This window comes from Alternaria atra (assembly GCF_907166805.1).
Source record: "Alternaria atra isolate CS162 genome assembly, contig: 21, whole genome shotgun sequence".
In the NCBI taxonomy this organism is placed as follows: domain Eukaryota; kingdom Fungi; phylum Ascomycota; class Dothideomycetes; order Pleosporales; family Pleosporaceae; genus Alternaria; species Alternaria atra.
The window spans coordinates 6,878,568-6,900,250 of NW_025091319.1; the positions used below are offsets into that span (position 1 = coordinate 6,878,568).

At 51.0% G+C, this 21,683-nt stretch overlaps 6 protein-coding genes across 6 annotated transcripts; 3 read left to right on the forward strand and 3 right to left on the reverse strand.

Moving 5' to 3' along the window:
* Nucleotides 1-262: 262 nt before the first annotated feature.
* On the forward strand, nucleotides 263-6,658 carry ALTATR162_LOCUS2741 (uncharacterized protein; the record flags this gene model as incomplete). Its single annotated transcript, XM_043310347.1, has 5 exons — nucleotides 263-499; nucleotides 554-1,078; nucleotides 1,126-1,845; nucleotides 3,802-5,633; nucleotides 5,689-6,658. 5 exons carry the CDS (start codon nucleotides 263-265, stop codon nucleotides 6,656-6,658), a joined length of 4,284 nt encoding a protein of 1,427 aa, XP_043166282.1.
* A 1,156-nt stretch (nucleotides 6,659-7,814) lies between these two features.
* ALTATR162_LOCUS2742 (uncharacterized protein) lies at nucleotides 7,815-10,101 on the forward strand (the record flags this gene model as incomplete). Its single annotated transcript, XM_043310348.1, has 4 exons — nucleotides 7,815-7,851; nucleotides 7,920-8,127; nucleotides 8,191-8,562; nucleotides 8,613-10,101. The coding sequence occupies 4 exons, from the start codon at nucleotides 7,815-7,817 to the stop codon at nucleotides 10,099-10,101; spliced, it is 2,106 nt and encodes a 701-aa protein (XP_043166283.1).
* A 442-nt stretch (nucleotides 10,102-10,543) lies between these two features.
* On the reverse strand, nucleotides 10,544-11,974 carry ALTATR162_LOCUS2743 (uncharacterized protein; the record flags this gene model as incomplete). Its single annotated transcript, XM_043310349.1, has 4 exons — nucleotides 10,544-11,248; nucleotides 11,298-11,406; nucleotides 11,476-11,795; nucleotides 11,909-11,974. The coding sequence occupies 4 exons, from the start codon at nucleotides 11,972-11,974 to the stop codon at nucleotides 10,544-10,546; spliced, it is 1,200 nt and encodes a 399-aa protein (XP_043166284.1).
* A 394-nt stretch (nucleotides 11,975-12,368) lies between these two features.
* ALTATR162_LOCUS2744 (uncharacterized protein) lies at nucleotides 12,369-14,170 on the reverse strand (the record flags this gene model as incomplete). The annotated part of the gene is made up of 3 exons (XM_043310350.1): nucleotides 12,369-13,678; nucleotides 13,732-14,033; nucleotides 14,118-14,170. 3 exons carry the CDS (start codon nucleotides 14,168-14,170, stop codon nucleotides 12,369-12,371), a joined length of 1,665 nt encoding a protein of 554 aa, XP_043166285.1.
* Nucleotides 14,171-14,592: 422 nt separating this feature from the next.
* Nucleotides 14,593-16,503, forward strand: ALTATR162_LOCUS2745 (uncharacterized protein; the record flags this gene model as incomplete). The annotated part of the gene is made up of 2 exons (XM_043310351.1): nucleotides 14,593-14,819; nucleotides 15,054-16,503. 2 exons carry the CDS (start codon nucleotides 14,593-14,595, stop codon nucleotides 16,501-16,503), a joined length of 1,677 nt encoding a protein of 558 aa, XP_043166286.1.
* A 617-nt stretch (nucleotides 16,504-17,120) lies between these two features.
* ALTATR162_LOCUS2746 (uncharacterized protein) lies at nucleotides 17,121-18,907 on the reverse strand (the record flags this gene model as incomplete). Its single annotated transcript, XM_043310352.1, has 2 exons — nucleotides 17,121-17,569; nucleotides 18,619-18,907. 2 exons carry the CDS (start codon nucleotides 18,905-18,907, stop codon nucleotides 17,121-17,123), a joined length of 738 nt encoding a protein of 245 aa, XP_043166287.1.
* Nucleotides 18,908-21,683: the final 2,776 nt, after the last annotated feature.

A 21,683-nucleotide genomic window follows, 5' to 3' on the forward strand; every position in this document is an offset into this window, starting at 1 on the left:
AGCAGCGGAAGACCTAATAATAGGATTTGGAAGCTGGACAGCGTGGAAACGTGTTAGTCAGGCACGCATCATCATCAACAGGCACGCACAACCCTGCATGCCCCATCCCTGCTAGTGCGCGTGGTCGGCGGGGTCGTGAGGAGCCTCACAGCTACCGTCAGCTAGCTATACAACATCGAACATTCGCATCTTTTCCATCTTCGATCTCCACCACCACCACTCTTCTCTCCTTAGTCACCCACCACCGCCTTCCCCACCCATCATGTCCGACCCCATCGCCGACGCCGCGCAAAAGCACCCTGCGCCTGAAGGTCTTTTGTATACGTATGGAACTGCTGGTTTCAGGACAAAAGCAGATGTTCTCGACTCGGTCTTGACCCGTGTTGGTCTCATTGCGGCTCTCCGTTCGCGAGCGCTCAAGGGAAAATGGATCGGAGTGATGATTACAGCGTCGCACAACCCTCCTCAGGACAATGGTGTGAAGCTTGTTGAGCCAATGGTATGTTTCTTGTCTGTAGAGGAGAGAAGAAAGTGGAAACTAATTGTTGTGTAGGGTAATATGTTGCAAGAAGAGTGGGAAGTCATCAGCACAGTCATGGCCAACAAAGCCACACCCGAAGACGTATCAAAATACTACCACGACATCGCAACCCAACACAAGATCGACCTCAATACACCCGCTCGCGTTGTTGTAGCTCGCGATACAAGAGCTTCCGGCTCGAGGCTACTCGGATGCCTTGTTGATGGCCTTAACGGCGCTGGTGCCGAAACCAAGGATTACGGCTTCCTGACTACACCACAACTACACTACATGGTACGGTGCTTGAACACCGAAAACACAAAGGACGCATATGGCACGCCTACGGAGAAGGGCTACTATGAAAAATTTAGCGCTGCCTTCAAGACGGCGCTGCGTGGAAAGAAGCCTGCGGGTGGTTTGACAGTCGATTGCGCCAACGGTGTCGGTGGACCAAAGTTGAACGAGCTGATCAAGTACCTCCCGTCCAAGGATGAAGGCGGTCTCGAGATCTCCGTCATCAACGACAACGTCATCAAGCCTGAGAGCCTGAATGTCGACGTGAGTTGTCTGGTACAACTATTTGATCCTAGCTAATCCCCATGCAGTGCGGTGCAGACTACGTCAAGACCAACCAACGAGCCCCTCCATCATCCAAAGCCGGCCCTGGCGACCGATGCTGCTCACTCGACGGTGACGCAGACCGCGTGGTATACTACTTCAAGGACGAGAAGAACGTATTCCGCCTCCTCGACGGTGACCGCATCGCCACCCTCGTAGCCTCCTTCCTAGGCGACACAGTCCGTCAAAGCGGCCTCGCAGACAAGCTTAAGATCGGCGTCGTCCAAACTGCCTACGCCAACGGCGCCGCCACAAAGTACGTCGAAGAGAACCTTAAATTGAAGGTGGACTGCACACCCACGGGCGTCAAGTACCTGCACCACGCAGCCGAGAAACTGGACATTGGCGTCTACTTTGAAGCGAATGGTCACGGCACTGTCATCTTCTCACATGACACGCTTGATACTATTGACAAGCACGAACCGCGTAACCCGGGCGAGAAGGAGGCTCTTGACGTGCTGCGCGCGTGCATCAACCTCATCAACCAATCCGTCGGCGATGCCCTCTCCGACTTCTTGCTCGTCGAAGTCGTGCTCGCGCACAAACACTGGGGGCCGCAGGAGTGGCTGAGTACATATAGTGACCTGCCCAACCGCCTCCTCAAAGTCCTTGTATCGGACCGGACGGTCTTCAAGACTACGGATGCGGAGCGCAAATTGACTAGCCCGGAGGGACTACAGGCGCAGATTGATAAGGAAGTACAAAAAGTGCGTCAGGGAAGGTCGTTTGCAAGAGCCAGCGGTACTGAAGATGCTGTGAGGGTGTATGCCGAGGCAGAGACGAGGGCTGAGGCTGATGATTTGGCGAGGAAGGTTAGTGAGTTGGTGAAGGCGGCGGGGAACTAGCAAGTTCCGCAACGAGTGTTGATGAGAAGATGAAGAGTTGTGTTAAGAGTTTTTCCGGGAGAGAAACGCTGCCGTGTGTAGTGGTGGGTATGAAGGGGGTTGATGCTGATCATGGCGACGAGACAGTTTCTTTGGATGGTTGCAACGTTGCACTCACGATGTGGTAGAAGAAGAACAAAAAAAGGACTGGAATGAGGGTTGGGGGAGAGCTGCCTGCCTGAGTGAATATGAAGAGACGGGAATCATGACGCCCTGGTTATCGATGATGATAGATTTACGGTAGATTAGAACGTGAAAGGGAAAAAGTTTGTTTCTTCGTTGGCACTTGTTATAGCGATGTTTGAGTGGGTATATTGCGTGCTGTGAGATGATTCACCTTTCTGGGATTTTGCTTCAAGTGATGATGAACGGCTCATGATTGGTGAAAATAGTGGTATGAGGGGGTGGGGTAGGTAGAGTCTACAGTAGTCTAAACTTGGGAAGATGGGCTGGAGAGGTTTGGAGTAGACATAGTCAATAGTTTTTTATTGTGACTAAAACTACGAGTACGCCAGGACATATTCACGTACTTTGTGAACCGAATAACTCCGCCCTACTTACGATGCGAGGACGTCGTCAACTATCGCGGTTCAAGTTGAGTAGAAGAAGACATCAGGCAGATTTCACAATAGCTGGACTGGATGTCCTGGTTTTCCCCCTCTTACACCCCACTTTCCTCCTGGACCAGCTTCAATGCTGACAAGGGTATCGGTGCTTCCGTTCAACTCTACCCAATAAAACTCCCCAACACCCACGATTCATCTCAAGCATAAACGTGGCCCATCTCGTATGCGCCGAAACATGCATATATGAAACGAGGAAGTGGGCAGCCTCATCCGAGGAGACGCCTGAGCACCGCCACATGTCTCGAGGGTTATGCATTGTCCATAACTCGGAACAAACCTGAGTGAAGCTGCAGGAGCAGGAGTGGCAGTGCAAAAGTAGCGCAAACAGCTCAAGCTTGCACCCTCCTCTCCGCAAACTACTCGGAATGCTAAGGGGCGATCATCTCCTCTTTCCTCCTAAACAGCTCACGTCCATGGCCAGGCCTAGAAGCCAAAAATAAAATCAACCCGCCAGAGCTGCCAGCTTGCCAGAGCCGCGTACCCGGCGTTAAAACGGCGCGTCGAGGCAGCGAATCAAAGGGCGCGTGGAAGGGAAATCGGCAAGGGTCTCGGCTGGCGAGTCGTCATGGCGTCTCCCTTCCGACAGGGATCAAAGGCCCTTTTCCTTTTCACTGCGCTATCCTCTTTCACATTGAGGGACGCGACGACGCTGCTCGTGTCTCTCTACTCACTGTCACTGCTTACTGTTACTTGTCTCTTGGCTGTTTTTTACTTTGTACACTCGTTCTTTCTAGCGCGTATACCCATTCACGTTTTCTTGTTTGTGAAAGCGGAAAGAGAAGAGCCGATTACAGCAGAGCGATACTGTGAGAGGGGAGAGACAGAGGATCATCGCAAGAAGACATGCGCTGAACCGTCTGACCCGAAATCGAACTTCTTTGCCGACGTTCGTTATAACGTGCACTTGTCACACGGTGCAACCACTACATCCAACCCTCGTTTCACTCGCTACAACCACATTCGCTGCACACGTTACACCCGCCACACTCACTGCGTTTGTACGCTCGCTATGGCATCAACAGTACCGAATATGCTGCTCCGGCGGGACCTGAGCATAGAGCAAAAATTCGAACAGTTAATGGAGAATAATCCTCTGGGCGCTTCGGTATATCCAAACTCCCCAATCAGTCGCATACATCGCTAACAACTCCAGGTATCCCAAGATTCAGTCCTTATCGCTATTGGCACTTCTTTTGGCATCACAGCCGCCATCTTCGTCCTTTTCCTCGTCCTACGTCCTTTTAATACTATCGTTTACGCGCCTCGTCTCCGACACACCGACGAGAAACACCGGCCGCCCCCTCTGGATAAGTCTCTGTTTGCTTGGTACAAACCCGTGTTTAAGACGAATGAACCCGAGTATGTTGAGAAGATTGGGTTGGATGCGACCATCTTCCTGCGCTTTGCGCGCATGTGCAGGAACATGTTTATTGTACTCGCCATTGTGGCTTGTGCTATCATAGTCCCAGTCAACGTTATCAAGTCGGTGGAGTTTCAGAAGAACTTTGATGGAGATTTGTCCGGCAAAGTCATCTTCCTGATGACGCCTAGGGATCTGTTCGGTCAGGTTTTCTGGGCTTTCGTCGTGCTAGCATACATTATCGATATCGTCGTCTGTGGATTCCTGTGGTGGATGTACCGCGCTGTACACCGGCTGAGACGCCAGTACCTGGAGCACCCGGATTACCAGAACAGTCTCTATGCGCGGACGCTGATGATTACGGACATCAACCGCAGCTTTCGTAGCGACCAGGGTATTGTGGAAGTTACGGACAGCTTGAAGACTACGCCGGAGGTGCCTCGCGCATCTATCGGTCGCAACGTGAAGGATATCCCCGATCTTATTGAAGCCCATGAAGAGGCCGTCATTGAACTGGAGAAGATCCTGGCGAAATACCTAAAGAACCCGAACAAGCTACCAGCCGAACGACCGCTGTGTACACCTTCGAAGAAAGATCCAGAGTTTACCGACAAGACCCAAAAGGTGGATGCGATTGATTATTTGACAGCGCGCATCCAGCGCCTGGAAAACAAGATCAAAGAGATCCGGGAAACGGTTGACAAGCGCGATGCTCTATCCTACGGATTCGCCAGCTACGAAACTATCGATTCCGCGCACATGGTCGCGTTCGCAGCCCGCAGCAAGCACGTCAAAGGCACCACCGTTCGACTCGCTCCCAAGCCCAAAGACATCATCTGGAAGAACCTCACCCTAGACCCCAAAACGCGTCGCTGGAGGAGGATCGTAAACAATTTCTGGATCACGCTACTCACACTCCTCTACTTCATCCCCAACGCCCTCATCGCCGTCTTCCTCTCCAAGCTCTCCAACCTTGGTTTCGTATGGCCAGAATTCCAAACCGAGCTAGCGAAACATTCTGATTTCTGGGCCGTAGTCCAGGGTCTCGCTGCTCCGGCGTTGACCTCACTTTTCTACTACTTCCTTCCCATCATTTTTCGGCGACTCTCGATTAAAGCTGGAGATCAGACCAAAACGTCTCGCGAAAGGCATGTGACGGCGCAGTTGTACGCCTTCTTCGTCTTCAACAACCTGTTTGTGTTTTCGCTGTTCAGCGCCGTCTTCGGCATGATTGTCATGATTGTCAACCTCGCAGCCGAACAACACGTTCCCTTTATGGATATTCTGCGTCAAATCGCCTTTTTCGACACTACGATGCGTACGCTGTGTGAAGTGTCTCCCTTTTGGGTTACCTGGCTCGTTCAACGTAACCTGGGTGCTGCGATCGATCTTGCACAAGCTGTCAACCTCGCCTGGGGCAGTTTCTCGCGCAAGTTTTTGAATCCGACCCCGCGAGAGTTGATCAGCAGGACTGCGCCGCCGCCTTTCGATTACGCGAGTTATTATAATTACTTTTTGTTTTACTCGACGGTGGCGCTCTGTTTTGCGCCTTTGCAGCCGATTACCTTGGTTATTGTTGCCATTTACTTTACATTGGATAGTTGGATGAAGAAGTATCTTTTGATGTAAGTCCCCTTCCCCCCCTATTGTACAAGACACCCTTGCTAATGTCTAATTTAGGTACGTTTTCTGCACGAAGAACGAATCCGGCGGCGCCTTCTGGCGCATCCTCTTCAACCGCATGCTCGTCGGTACTTTCCTATCTAACTGCATCGTCGCTCTACTCGTCGTCGCCCGTGGCTATGAACATAAATGGACGATGCTAGGTGCCATGGCGCCTCTCCCTCTCGGACTCATTGCGTTTAAGCTCTACTGCAAGAACACATTTGATCACTCGCTCAAGTACTATACCCAGGGTACCAGGGCGAAGGGGACAGAGGCCCCGACACCGATCGACAAAGAATCCCGCCGCAGAGACCGTGTCGCTGTGAGGTTTGGCCATCCGGCTCTTTACCAGAAACTCACAGTGCCGATGGTGCATGAGAAGAGTAAACATCTCCTGGCGGAGATTTACCGTGGACGACTGGATGGCGATATCGGCGACAGCGCGGCCTTTAGCGATATCTACATGAAACGTATGTCCAAGGAGCATCCAGGGAAAATGGCGACGTCAACCAGCACTGGTGCTGCACCCGCTCCTTTCGAATTCGTATCGGAATCCAACATGGACTTTGAAAATTATAAAAATAGACCCGAGTTCAGCGATGAACATGGTGGCGAAGGGAGTGTATATGGGGGGAGCACTGTTGGTGGCGAGGGGAGACCGGATACGCCTGGAAGTCACTGGGGCCGCGATTCCGATCGGGGTCGTCCCTCGAGCCGGGACTCGGAGCGAACCATGGGGAATGGGGAAGATCCGGGGGTGCTTTATCCCCATGGGTATCATCAGACGCCGTCTGCGTTGAGGGAGTATAGTCCCAGTCCGAGTTTGGATCTAAGGGGTGTGGATAGTAGGGAGAGTCCGTATGAGATCGGAGGCGATCAGGGAAGGTTAGTGTCTGGGGCTGCACCTATGGGCGCGACTCAGCAGTATACACCGTACAGTCCTAGTAGGGATGGAACTGGAGCGAGAGATTATTTCGGACGGTAGATGGAGAGTAGGGATGAGGGGAGAGAAGGGCGAATGAGTGGAGGGAAACGTATATTGAGACGAATTTTCTTGCGTTTATAAGGGTTATAGATATCAGCTCGGTGAGGAGTGTGATGGAAGCTTAAGCGGCATTTAGATGGAGTCGTCGTGCATTCGTTCCAGATACCACAATCTTATTTTCAGTCCAGACTCATTGAATTGGCTCTTGCAGCATCTGCTTCACGTTCTTCTTGCTTGGTTCTTGTACCCCAACCCCCATTCTTGCCCTCACCAAAGATTCGATATGCACAATGGGGATTGAATGAAAAAAAAAAACGGTTGGAGGACTGTTATAATTTGTTCCCAAGCTGTATCTTGGTTCCGTCAAGTTAACCATTTTCTTTTTTTCTTCCCTGATAATATACAATCTAACACTACAAGTAGGCCAAGCTGATAGGGCTGTGTGGCTAATTGATTGGATTCGCAGCCGCTATGATGCATCCTTGGAATCAGTCCTCTTGTCATTGCCATGTCGCTGCCAGCATTGTCGGAAGATTTCCATCTAAAAACGTGGTGAGGCATGGTATCAGTAATGATTCCCAAGGTGTGTAACTGTTCGGCTTCTTCTCGGCCCCAGGGATCTCGGAAAAGCAACGCAAACGATTCAAACTCACCTCCTGCTTGCACACGCGCCAGTCCTTCTTCTCGTAGTAGCAATCCGTCAACTTGGCATTTTCGTCTGCCGATTTGTCAGTTCATCTTCTTACTTCCTGAGAGGTTCGAGGGGGCGCTGCAGACGCACCTGCGCAGCCTGTGCTGAAGATACGCTTATCCCTAGCTTCCTCGTCAGCTTCCCATTCGCTTCTTTCATTTTCGCTTCCCCGGATCTCCGCATCGACCACAGTTCCACGTACCAGTCATCAGGTTCATCGTCAATTACCAATTGCGCAGCTGCTGCGCGTGCCTTGTCTTCGTTTGACATTTTGTGAAAGAGCTTGGAAGAAGTCGACGAGTTTATCTGCGTGGTGTTGGTGTGAGAAATAACGAGTCCAGGAAAACGTTGCTCAGGGTCTTTGAGAGAGTTACTTTGAGCACGGTCCGCCAAATTCGGTCCGCTGCTCATCGGTCCCAGCAGCGTCACCATCACCATATCGCATATTGGATTCATTCGTCCATCATGGCAACTAAAAAGATGAATGTTTTGGTATATTCTGGTATGCCCCTACCCTTCAGCCCTACCCATCAGAAATGCCCAAGTAGAATATACTAAGCCACACCCCAGGTAACGGAAGTACTACCGCATCTGTTCGCCACTGCCTATACACTCTCCGCCGCCTACTATCACCTTCTTATGCCGTCATTTCCGTAACAGGCGATACCCTCATCAAGGAACCTTGGTTTAGCACCTGCGCGCTTCTCGTCTTTCCTGGTGGTGCTGACCTGGGCTACTGTCGTACGCTCAATGGCGAGGGTAATCGAAGAATTAGTCGGTATGTGAATGCTGGGGGTTCGTACCTGGGATTTTGTGCCGGAGGGTATTACGGTAGTAGTAGATGTGAGTTTGAAGTTGATGACCCAAAGATGGCTGTTGAGGGTGAGCGCGAATTGGGATTCTTTCCAGGGACGTGTAGGGGGCTGGCCTTTGCAGGGTTCGAGTATAGAAGTGAGGCTGGGGCTAGGGCTGCGGAGATCAAGATAGAGAAAGAGGCTTTTGAGGGGGTCGATGAGGGTGTGGCGGACACGTTCAAGAGTTATTATAATGGCGGTGGTGTGTTTGTTGATGCGGGGACGATGAAGGGTAGGGGGGTACAGATTTTGGCAAGTTATACGGAGGATTTGCATGTTGAATCTGGGGAAGGCAAAGCGGCGGTTGTGTATAGGAAGGTTGGTGAGGGTCATGCGGTCGTCACTGGACCGCATCCAGAGTGAGTTTGATCCAAAGGCCTGTAACGCTTTTTCCGCTAACATCGCGTAGATTCGCACCCCAGAACCTGAGCAAGATTCCCGGCTTACCTTCTTATGCTACGGTCATCAGTGACATCGCTGCCACAGACGCTACACGACTTGCCTTCATGCGTTTGATCCTCAGGAAACTGGGTTTGCTAGTCAACGAGCAGGAACAAGCGGTACCGTCCCTCTCCCGCCTGCATCTCACTGCTCATAACCTGGCAGACGTCTCCGATCTTGTTGCTACCTGGAGTGAAATCCTCACTGTGATGGATGGTGATGAGTATATCAAGGGAGAGAACGACGTGTTTCGTATCGAGAAGGAAGGAACTACCTGGAGTGTAAAGGAGTTAAAGAGAGCTGTCAGCGCCATGTCGGAGAAGTTACCTACACTTGCTTCTGTGACGAAGAGCAAAGAAGCGGGTGTTGAGAAACAGAGCCAAGAAGAGGAGTCCAAGAAGAAGAAACCAGAAACAAAAGAGGAAGAAATCCAAGAGTGCATCGAGTACACCGCCAGTACCTCCCCCGACGAAATCCTCTCTTACGAGAAGATTGTCAAGGTCATAGTACCCCACGAGAAAGAACTTCCATCCGCCCAAGAAACGCCCTTTCATCACGAGTCCTTCTATGCCAACCTGCACCACCACCACACCAAACTCCGCAATCCAGACGCCTCTTTTGGTCGCCACCTCATCTACGGTGAAGTCGTAACATCGACCAACACGCTCCTCGAAAAGAACCCATCTCTCCTCCGCAACCTGCCCAACGGTTTCACAATAACAGCAACCACGCAAATCGCGGGGCGCGGTCGAGGCAATAACGTCTGGATCGCACCGCCCGGCGCTTTAATGTTTAGCACCGTCCTGCACCACTCCTTTACACTGAGTCAGAGCGCGCCCGTGGTATTTATCCAGTATCTGGCTGCATTGGCTATCGTGCAAGGGATCAAGAACTACGCACCAGGCTACGAGAAGATGCCCGTGAAGCTCAAATGGCCGAACGACATATACGCACAGCTGCCCGGCTCCTCGGGCAACCCCATGGTGAAGATCGGTGGAATCCTAGTAAACAGCAGTTACTCGGGTTCCACCTACGACGTCGTAACCGGAATCGGTCTCAACCTGTCCAACGCCCTTCCCACCACAAGTCTCAATCAACTCACAAAGGCTTGCGTACCTCCGCTCCGTGACTTCACTCCCGAAAAACTTCTCGCGTCCATACTCGCGCATTTCGAAACGCTGTACTCGACCTTTTGCCAGGAAGGGTTTTCCCGCGATATGGAGAGTTACTACTACGAAAATTGGTTACACACAGATCAGCTTGTTACCCTCGAGGACCAGCAAGGGGTGCAAATGGGTACCAAAGCGAGGATAAAAGGTATAACTCGGGATTGGGGATTATTGCTCGCGGAGGAGGTACGGGAGGTGGATGGGAGAGGCACGGGCAAAATCATACAGATACAGAGTGATGGGAATAGCTTTGATTTCTTCAGGGGGTTGGTTAGGCGCAAGGTTTGATGTTGGTGACCATGGGGGAGGGTGTTTGTGGGATGTTGGACATGACAACGACAAGTGTAACAATGTTATGCCATTCTATTATCGAACGGAGTGTATAGCTAAACGAAAAATGAGCTCGAGAAAGACTATGATCATGTTTTCACTCCCATCCGAATTGCAATGTTTGTTGTTCTTTGTACTAAGGATTATCAATACGCATTGGAGAAAAACCATAGTAATGCCATTATCCCATAACCCCCTCCCGGTCACTCACGGTAATTCCATATCTAGTTCTGTATCTATCGTTGCTTCATCTCCAACAAGATGTGAGCTATTCCACAAGTTCAGCAAATATGTAGTTGTGCCATCACACTCGTTCTTCATGGCTGTCCCTTTTCTCCTTCAATACCCCTTGGTGTGCAGCCCATATGTGCCCGCTGTTTCGGTTTTGCATCTAATCTGCTCACTTCCTCTCGTAAATCGGCGGCACAACATCAGGGTGGAATGGCGACTTAGCAGCGTCCGCCTTCTGCTTATCGAAGCTCCAAACACCATTTGTCTGACTGTCATTAATACCCTCGCCAATCTTCTTAGCCAGCTGCTCAAAGAGCGGATACTGGGGCGCACGCGAGAAGAACTTGCGCTCCCACTCCTTGCCTGCGTCCTTCTCCTGCTGTCGCATCTCACGCTGGCGCGTCTCAATAATGGTCTTTTCCGACGACGTGAGGTCCATGTTGCCGTTGTTAATGGCATCCGACACTTTCTTCCACGCACGTCTTGTTTCAAAATCATCCTGTTCCTCAATCGCTGCAACAGTAAGGGGCGTCGTCTTGACAGCCTTGTGATCGAAGGTATCGACCACCGCCTTTGTCTTGGCATCCTTGATTTGGAACGAGTCGGTCCATTGACCGTCGGCTTTGTAGATGGCTTCCTTCTCTTTGCCCTCGGGGTAGAGGACTGCAGTGAATGAATTCTTCTTGCCGGAGACCCAGCCTTTGCCGCTGTAGTCGATGCGCGCGGTGTAGCCCGTAGAGGACTGGATGTAGGTGCTGCTGTTGAGCTCGACGTAAGGGGAACCGGTAATGAGGCCTTCGATGTGGAGGGCAGGGAGGGTGATGAGGTAGCTTTCATTGTAGGCATCGAGGTGGAGCATGGCGTGTCCGATTTGCTGGAAGACGTTAGTGCGATACGATGAGAAATGTTATGAGTGTGTGTACTTTGACGTTGATGGTGGTCTTGAACGACGCTTTTTGCGCATTGTAACCTTCTAGTCGAACGCCGTGTTGGTCGTTCCAGATGGAGTAAGCCGTGACTGGTGGATGATGACTGCGCGCGTTGCATTAGCACTCTGGTAAAGTAGGCTCGGACACATGTCAGATACATGGATGCGCGTACCTGACTTGCTCGCTGACGAGGTGAGTTGTGCCTGCCTGGTCCTCCCACTTGCCCAAGAAGAGCTCGCCCAAGAAGGGGTTGAGTGGCTTCTTCTCACTGCCCAACTTTTCTGACCGACTCGCATACTGCTGCTTCAATGTGCTCAGGAACCACTTCAGCACTAGCATAGCCCGTTTGGCGGGATCCTTTTCGGCAGCAGGTGCGACGAAGACTGAGGGGTGTTCAGTCCAGTATGACGAGAATTCGGTGAGGGACTTTGTGGAGAGGATAAAGGCAGGCGCCGTCATGGTAGAGAGGTCGCCATTGAAGGATGCGATCGACTATCGTCATGTTAGTTGGTGTCCATGTTGAGGTTGCAATCTTGTGCGCTACAGAGGCTTGGGCATTGCGCAAACGCTGAGGCTCGCGTGAACATGCTGACATAGTCTCGTACCTTGAGGAAGCTCGACCATGAGCCTTTTGCTTGGGGTGGCACTGCGGAGCCTTCTTTTTCAGCCATGATTGCAATGCAAGTTTTCCTAGTTATTGGTTGAAAGACGTGAGGGGTAGAGGTGCCTTTCGCGGGTGTTGATGCGCGCGTGTAGGGATGTGTCAAAGGCGGGGGCCGTCGAAGTCTAGGTAAGTTAGTTGTGGGTGGGGATCGATGTTTATGGAGACGGACCATGTTTAGATTGGGACATGACGTCGCCGAGCTAAGCCACACGCGCAGACAACCAAAGGGTCATGACGCCAGACACGACACATTGCCACGCGCAGTCAACAACAGTAGCATTTGGTGTACTAAGATGCTTTGTTCTTATTTCGTTGGTACTATGATACTATCGCCATATTCTCATGTGCAGTTCGTCTAATCATACTAATTACAATCACCCATGCTCCACTTCGCGACGTGCTTAGGTCTTGACATCAGGCTCGGTGCGGCCAACGTACTCCTGGAGCTTCAGGAGGTCTGTCGCAAGCTTGACGTTGTCCTTGAGGTAATCCTGAGCGTCCATGTCGTATGTTGACTCGTCGCTAGTGTGCTTCTCGATGTAGAGACGGATAGTAGCGCCGCTGCTGCCTGTGCCAGACAGACGAACAACGATGCGGCTTCCATCGTCAAACTTGACAAAGATGCCCTGGTTCTTGCTGACGCTGCCATCAAGATCAGTGTAGGAAAAGTCGTCTGCCTCGACAACCTTGCGGCCAGCGACGGTGGATCCGATGAACTCGTCCTTCTTGGTGGTGATGAGCTCCTTCATGTGGCTGGTGACCTTGTTGGCACCCTCGGTCTCGCAGCCCTCGTAGTCGTAGCGGGTGAAGAATGTGCGTCCGTAGGTCTTCCAGAAGTCCTTTTGGATTGAGGCGATGCTGGGGGTAGTACCTGTCTGTTGTCCCACACCAGCCAAGATGTTCAACCAGGCGACAACAGCCCATAGACCGTCCTTCTCACGGATGTGGTTGCTGCCAGTTCCGAAGCTCTCCTCACCGCAGATGTTCATCTTGTCCGAGTCGAAAAGACCGCAGAAAAACTTCCAACCAGTGGGCACCTCGTAGCACTCGACGCCCTTCTTCTTTGCGACCAGGTCAATCGCGCCAGAAGTAGGCATACTGCGGGCAAGACCGTAGATGCCCTGCTTCTTGAAGTAGGGGATAAGCTCGGCATGGTGTGCGATGATGGCTAAGCTGTCACCGGGCGAGACAAAAGAGTTTGCGCCGTAGATCATGTTTCGGTCACCGTCACCGTCGCTAGCAGCACCAAAGTGGATTCCGTTCTTGTCAACGGCATCGACCAGCGACTTGGCATAGACAAGGTTGGGATCGGGGTGGTGGCCGCCAAAGTCCGGCTTGGGGACGCAGTTCTGTGTGCTGTTGGGGATGCCAAGCTCCTTCTCGAAGATGTCAACACCGTACGAGCCAGTGACGCCGCTCAGGCCATCGAAGAGCACCTTGAAGTCGGAGTGTTGCTTGAGGAACGACTTGATGAGGTCAAAGTCGAAGATGTCCTTGAGCATCTTGAGGTAGTCTTCTGTCGAGTGAACAATCTCAACCTCAAGGTTTCCATACTTTTGTGTACCGATGGTGCTGAGGTCGATGTCAGGGATGTCGGCGATCTTGTACGAGGTGAGGGTCTTGGAGGTTTCGTAGATCTTGTTGGTGACGCTCTCGGGAGCTGGGGCACCGTTGGCCAGGTTGTACTTCATACCAAAGTCCTCGTCGGGGCCTATCGTGTGTCAGATGAGTAGTCGTCGGGCCGGATGCTTGGAGAGCACTTACCACCAGGGTTGTGACTGGCAGTGAGGAGGATACCACCAGTAGCCTTTCGTATCCGGATGATGTGACTGGCGGCGGGTGTGCTCATGATACCGTTCTGGCCGATGAGGAGCTTCTTGACGCCATACGCAGCGCTCATCTTGGCGATTGTCTGGGTGACCTCAGGGTTCCAGTAACGGCCATCACCACCAACGACGAGGAACGCGCCATCGACGCCCTCGGGAATGGACTGGAGGATGCTGGCAACGAAAGACTCTGAGTAGTGCTCCTGCTGGAAAACCTTGACCTTCTTGCGGAGACCAGAACTGCAGCAACTAAAGTCAGCTATTATCCATTGACGCCATAGCTTCATCAACCCTCCCGAGCTCTTTTACGTGCATTGCACTTACGTTCCTGGCTTCTGGTCCTGGAAAGGCTTCAATTCGACGGTTCGGACGCTCATATTAACTGTGTGTATACTTGAAGCGGTTCGAGAGATGGGTTGAAGCAATTGGAGTTTATGAAAAGGTGGCAGCAGGCAACTTTTGAGCTGGTGAGGGGCCCAGCTTTCCCCACCACGCGGGATGACGCTGGCGCTAGCTCATCAGCGGAAAGAACAACGCCACGCTGGCTATCATCTCAAGTTTTTCCCTCGTCAAAGTCCCAACAGTCGCTGCGCCCGTGCGCTAATCCTGCAATTGAGGGCGAGACGCTGCACAACTCTCTTGACTGACCAGTCCCCGCTTCGGCTCGCCCCAGACGTATTGCGGGGGTATCCTGGCTGTGTGCATATCACATTTCTTTCCGTTGCGACCAGAACATATCCATCCCCTCAACACTTGTCCCGACCCTCTTCTGGATACGCCTCCTCAACATCTGGTCGAAATGGGTATCCAGGGACTCGCTAGGCGTCTCGAACCCTACGCGACGCGGTTTTCCTCCGAACAGTTAGACGGCTATTCTGCCGTGATAGACGGCCCTGCGCTCGCCTACTACGCTCACAAATTGGCTCTCGCTTCGGCCGCTAGCGCATCCAGAATACCGTCCTATGCAGACATCGTTGCTGAAGCGATTCACTGGCTGGCCTCGTTGGAGAATGCCAACATCAAGGTGTGAGTAAACTACAGTTGCTTTTCAGCGCCCGGACACGGAACCACCACGGCAAACCAATAAGGTGCGCACATATGTTCTTCACTTCACCGCCATTAGTGCAGGGGTCTCAAGGATTTGTGTGTATCGCGTAGTACATCTGGGAGCCTTGCTCGAATGCACTGGACCGTGGAACGCACATTATGCGGGTGCTGTTGTGATGTTCCTGCTGTCCACTGCTGATCGCACCTTCTCAGGTCTGCCATCTACTTCGATGGAGCCCTTCCTACTTCAAAGCGAGCCGAGAGACTGTCCAGGACCGAGGCAAACAACAGACGAGTGCAGCAATTTCGCAACAACTATGCCACTGTTTCTTGCCCTATACCCACATATCTAGGCTCGATATCATATGCCTTTCTTGCACCTGCACTACAAGAGGCGCTACTAGATTCGCCCTTTGCCTCCAAGACCCAAACCGTACCTGGCGAAGCCGACGACTGGTGCGCATTGCATGCTAAGGAGAATGCGCGATCTATCATCTTTACCAGCGACACGGATCTTGTCCTTTACAACTACAGCATAGATACACTGATAGTGTTTCTCCACGATGCTGACGTATCCGCCGGCATCAAGGCGTATTCACCGAATGATATCCGGAAGCAGTTACAGGTGACGAGCCTGGTAGCGTTCGCGTATGCTCTCCTTGAGGGCCCACAAGACAGTGTGAAGCTTCTAGCCCACCAAGCCCAGGGCATAGACCAGAGTTCCGAACTATACATCAATTTCGCCAGGCGATACGTGGCAAAGGTTGTCAATCCCAGCTATATGTCTGGAGAGAGCAACTCTCCACTCGCTCTACCTCAATTAGATGTACGAGTGTCCGAATTCGTCCATCAAGCCCTCAATGGGCTGGAAACCCCGTTTGTATACATGCCTTTACTGCTTGAGGACCCCAATCAAGCATCAGCATGGAATGTGGGATACGATATTCGTACATTAGCATACTCGCTACTCGCGCCCAAGCAAGACCCGATTATACATGAGTACAGAAGAAAAGCCCAAAGCATCACCGTCCAAGAGGTATCCACGTATTCGTCCACAAACCTCCCATCACCAGTAAAGGATCTAGAGCGACAGATGCGCACTTTAACAGAATGGGCTGCCGCAAAATCCGTTAGATCAGACCTTGCATGGCCGCTATTTGCACTCAGCCTGGTTCTTGCCGAGCTCAACACGCCTCCGGCCGTCGCCTTGGTTCAGCGCGTCTTGAACGGTGACTTTGACAATAGCTGGGCTTTTGTGCACCTCACTGCGCGCATGCACGCTGCTCTCTACTCCCTACGCATGCTGAGTCAGGTCATCAAAGTCTGGCTTACACTGAATACAGCGCTGGATACTAAATTATATACTACCCTCTCCACCCTTTCCACTCACATGACTGACTTTCCCTCAATACCACGCTCACTCGGCGTCCCGGGTCAGGCGAAGAGGATTGTGGCAGAGCATGATAAACTGAAGGGTTGGATTGAAGAGATATATGCGTCCGCTGGTGTGGAGGTGCAGAGGGAGGAAGTGTCCAATAAGAAGAAGAAGAGGCAGGCGAGAGAGGCGGAGAGAAAGAAGAAGAAGGCTGAGACGAGGTTGCAGGGGAATGGGCAGGGGAAGAGGATTGTTCAGAGTGGTTTTGGGGTGTTGAGTGATGGGTGACGGCAGGGGCTAGAGGTCGAGGTTGGAGAAGGATCGCATCATAGATGTTCTAATTTCTCACCTTCATCGCTGTCCCAGGAACGGTGACCCTACGCTGTAAGATCATACTATTCTCGGCCAAAATATCCACTTGGTTGTTTATGAACCGCTATTTTGCACGCTCATGGCTAACCGCGCTCCCTCTGGTTGATCATCTGCGTACCCACAAGTCCATAGAGCGACAGTCTGCATCCTCCTAAAGTGTTTCTCGAAGCGCGTACACAATCCGTCATTTGCACTCCCAAAAGTCCATGACACACCAGTGTGCATCCTTGTCGTAAACTCCGGATCGCGGGTATACCGTCAAGATCATTTCTCCGACATCGGAGCTTTCCAATTTAGCGCACAGCTTTCGATAATTGGGTTGCTTTCCAGCGAGAGTCTTCCTCGGAACTTGTGGAGGTGTCACTATCGCCGTCGCTGTCGCTGCCGCTGATATCGGTGGATTCTTCTTCTTTCATTGTGATTTATTCGTCTTTAAAATATACATCTTTCTGCCGTTTCTTGTTCCCCGCTGCCCACGAAGTATCTCTTTTCCTCTTCCTGATTGCAAATGATGATCGAGAGGTCCGCACCGATTAGTAACGAATTGGCTGATACTCCGAAGGATGTGCGGGTCCTTCTTTTATGTTATCGTTAGCTGCTGTTCTGATATCGAATCCCGAGTAGCTCTCACCTTCATCTTCTGCTGAGCTACCAGAAATGTCTAGCAGCTGGCTTCCGTTGAGTATGGGGTGGGTGATATCGTCACCGTCTCCAGCTTCAGCTTGTTCCTGCGCCGAGACCTCATTTTCTGCTTGGATCGTCATAATCTTTTCCAACAGCTCCGTCGCGAAAGCATTGAGGCGCATCCTTAATATGCTAGTCCTGAGCCCATCAGTCATGATGTGTATCAGGTCATCATCGCTGATGCTTGTGACCAGAGCTATTCTTGCTTCCGCAAGAGCTGCGTTGCCGGAGAGTGTCGAAAGCGCGTCGTGATAGCTCTGCGTTGTTGACACGACGGTATTGTGAAGGATGTTGGACTCTTGGGAGAGAGTATGGAGATGGGGAAGTCAATTCCAATGAGATGGAGGGGTGAGGAAATAGGTTGAAGGTATTATCTGGAGGCGAAGTGAGCAACGGTGTCGAGGGGAGAGGTGAGAAATACGTATCTTGGGAGATGCCTTTACTTGCTGCGGATCGAAGATCGCTACTGATGCTCGCTAGAACGAGTTTTTCACTCCAGTATTGGAATATATACTAGCCTCGATGGTTTTAGGCACTCATTTATCTGTCTCACAGAGCCGATTGACAATGATTTGGTGATGCTGTCCAGGAGCTTTTTCATCGTTCATGCGACCAGCAAGATCTACCTCAGACACCTACAGCCCTTTCCATCGTACACATCTCGCTCCTCGGAAACTCGACAATATCCTCCCACCCACAATAACTCTCATTCACCGCAGGCTATCATTCAAGAACCCAGTAGTTCAGGTGAGCCAAATCAGCATCGGGACGTAGCTCAGAGGGCAGAGGAAAGAAGGCAAGCTTAATCACGTCATCGATCTTTAAGAGTCGGGCGCAAAGTCGCTTAGTCTTGATGCAGTAATCGCATGCTGTCTTCATGTTCCCCATGGTTCGCTTACCAGGATCTTTAGCCCTCCGGATCACCGTTACGTTAACGCAGCAGCGACTTGCGACACCCTTCTCCAGAAGTCTTAGTAGTTTACCCCACTCTGAGATATGAAGATTAGTAGAGAGATAGTCCTTGTCGAATTTATCCGCCATCAAGTCCGTTAGAGAATTTTCCTCGGAGTTGGTTGGTAGGAAGGACACGTAAACCCTGTTTCGGGGAGTGAAAAAGACGCATCCAATAGGTGGCACAGTTTTGTTCGCTATCACCTGCTCCGTTTGGCATCGCAGTGATGCCTTCACGCCATCACCGATATTTGACGAGCTGGTGAATGATCGCTTGCGTGTCCGAGATACTGGGCCTGTAGCCGGCAAAATCAATCCTGATAATGGATGAGTGGCTTCTGGTTCAGCTGCTGTCGGATTAATACATGAGCAACAATTTTACTCGACTCGGCTTACCTCCCCGCGAAATGTTTCCACTTCCAGCTTCCTCCTTCACCTCGCTCGCCTGAAGTATATGGGCGCTATTATCCCCGACGAAAGCTGGGTCCCTCGCGACGACGTGTAGGATGACTGAAGCAATCTCTTCCAATCCACCTCTTGCAAACTCTCGTCCCACGCCCTTCTTCACGACTTCCACGAGATCATTGTCGTTGATACTTTTGAGCAGGGCCCGGCGGGCATCCGCAAGCTGCTCGTTGCCCGATAGCGTAAGCAAGGCTTTGAGGTAGGCATCGACCGTCGTCATTGTGGGTGATGTTGATACGAAGGTGAAGCAGAAGTGCAAAGAGAAAGAGCTTTGTTGTTATTGAGTGTTCGGCGCGGCGCGATAAACTCACCGATGGAAGCACGCGGAGGAGGAAAGAGCAAACGGAAAGGGTAAACGGAGAGGATACTGCGCACGTGTTCAGGAGATAGAGTCATCGTGCTCGCTTGAGGGTACCTTGGCGGAGGTCATGGGAGACGGTCAACACCTCCATCATCCACTAGAGTTACCTACATAGGCAACAAACTACTTGTTTATATGATCGTATTATCCTGGCTAGCGCTATGTATACGGCAGGGTAAGCTGCAAAGTACAGTATCATGACTACGATTGACAGCACGAGAACCATCGCATCGGCTTCAGTGGGAGAGTTTTTATCGACTGACACAGCTGCTTACAGCAAAAATAAGGTGTTTTAGAAATACACCTGAATTGTGATTATTGTACTGATTTATCTGATCGCGTTGTGTTGCCCTGCCTGAGCATCAACACTCCTCTTCTGCAATGGCTACGATTGACTTCTATGCGTGGTAGCGCCGCGAACAGGAAGTACTATCGAGGCTATGAACGTCGCTGGACTTGATTGCTCTACCTATAATTTTTTCAACTATAATAACAGAGTTCTACGAAAGACCTTGTCTTACACTTGGTGTCTTATTGTCAGGACTAGAGCGCCTGAAGCTAGCCTAGCTCGCCAAGACACAGAGTATATAAGCCAGTCGTAAGAATTGCTACAACGGTAGCGATTCGTCAAAGTACAAATACACCTTTTTGTGCCTGCTACGTACTATCCTACGCTACATATCCTGCGACCTCCTTACTATCCTAACACTCATTGAGGCCCCATGTTTGGCTACTATCATCGTGTACCGTAGCTCTTCTCATATTCCTACGATACTTGTATGCGAACTCGCCTCCCATTGCTTGGTGCATAGGGCAAGTATTATCCCACATAACCAGGTCGCCAACGTTGTGCTATTCTACAACTACTCTGTACTTCTCTTTCGTAGCATGCTTGAATACCATGTCGGATAGATCCTGACCTATATCAGGCTCCAGATCTTCAATGTGATGGATTGCATAGCTAGATACAAGTTCGTTCGTCCGGATGCCTCTGTTACGAATTACAGCCACGGGCTTCATCATTGGGCACAGCGGAACACGGACTGTATCGCTAGGCGCCAGGCCACCCGAAGGAAGGCCAAGTCACGTGACTGATAGTTATGCCAAGGACTATCGCTAGTCCTGCGCGCGGCTATCACCACTACCGATAGTCGCGCTCGCGACTATCACAACTACCACCCTCAGTATATAGTATTAGGCAATGAACTCTTACAGTTTATTGTGTTCAACTTAAGTTTCAATCTAAGGATTACTACTTGATTCTCAATCCCTCGTGTTATTACATCGATCTACCAATCGTGCTAACACACCTCGTACTATTACATCGATCTACCAATCGTGCTAGTACAACCTCCTCGTCCATCGTCGCCCACTCATTCCCCGAGAACCAACCCTAGATCATCTTCGGACAATCTTCACAGCCTCATGACGCTGCACAAGCTTATGACGACCCATAGGATAATTAGCAGGTTCGATATACTAGTCCTAGGTGCAGTACAAAATAGTAGTAACGCACCTTAGCAATTCAAGGTTGTGTTGGGGACGAGTAGTGTAGTCAAGGCACGACAGGAAATGGTAGAAAGTAAAGGATGAGTTCAATATTCAAGATGGGAAAATCAATGAGCCTTCAGACAGCGGGGGTTGTTGAGACAGGCCGAAACGATCGAAGTGGAGGAGCGGAGTAAAGCATACAGTACTAAGCATTATTGCAAGCAGTTGTACTGCATTGGGAGTACAAGTTGCGTTACATATAGCAATTCAGATCGACTTCATGCTGCGCAACCTATACTTGACAGAGTGAAAAACTTAACTTTCATTTCGCTGTTCTGGCTTGCTGTATGCGTTACCTGATAGAAGGTACATGTAGATTTAACAGGTACTGTTAGGCTACCTGCCCTGCCAAGTACAAGGCGCAATTCGACATTTGAATTGCACCGAAAGTAACTTACTAGTATGCACATAGGCCATATTGCTATAAGCATCACTGTCCTCTCATCCCTACCATCCAAGATTCGGCTGCGCAACAAAGTCATACACAAACACCTGCTCGAGTAACGGATCTGTCTCGTTCTTTACCGATATTAGCCCGACCCTCTGTAACAAGAACGAATACACCACTTACCTTCAGCCTGTCATGCCCAGGATCAAGATCAAACTCCTGTCTAGCAGCCTCATCCTACCCATCATTAGCGTCCATATACCGTCTCCTCTCCACTTCGGCCGCCCGTGCTATTTTGTCCCACGAACTTTCACATACCTTAAAAACAACAACAAACCCTGTATCCCACACACTCTCTCTCTTCACGTTCGTAAGATTCAACGGCGTATTCAACGGCCTTCCCCCCTTCGGTCCATCAACCAGTAGCTCTGGATGTTCAGCATAAAGTGCTAAAAAAGCGGCAGCGCGATCGCCTTTTTGTGCTGCGGTGACATTTGGATGGAAGCGGAATGTTGCTATGCGCGTCACTGGGGACGGGGTGATGGAGGTCGAGGTCGATGTCGCCATTGTGAAGGTGAGGACGACAGCAAGGAAGGGAAAGTGGGAATGGAGATACATTTGAGATGAGGTGGATATAAGGCGGACGATGTAATGCGGAAGGATTGTATGCGGCTTACTTTAACATGCGGTATGTTG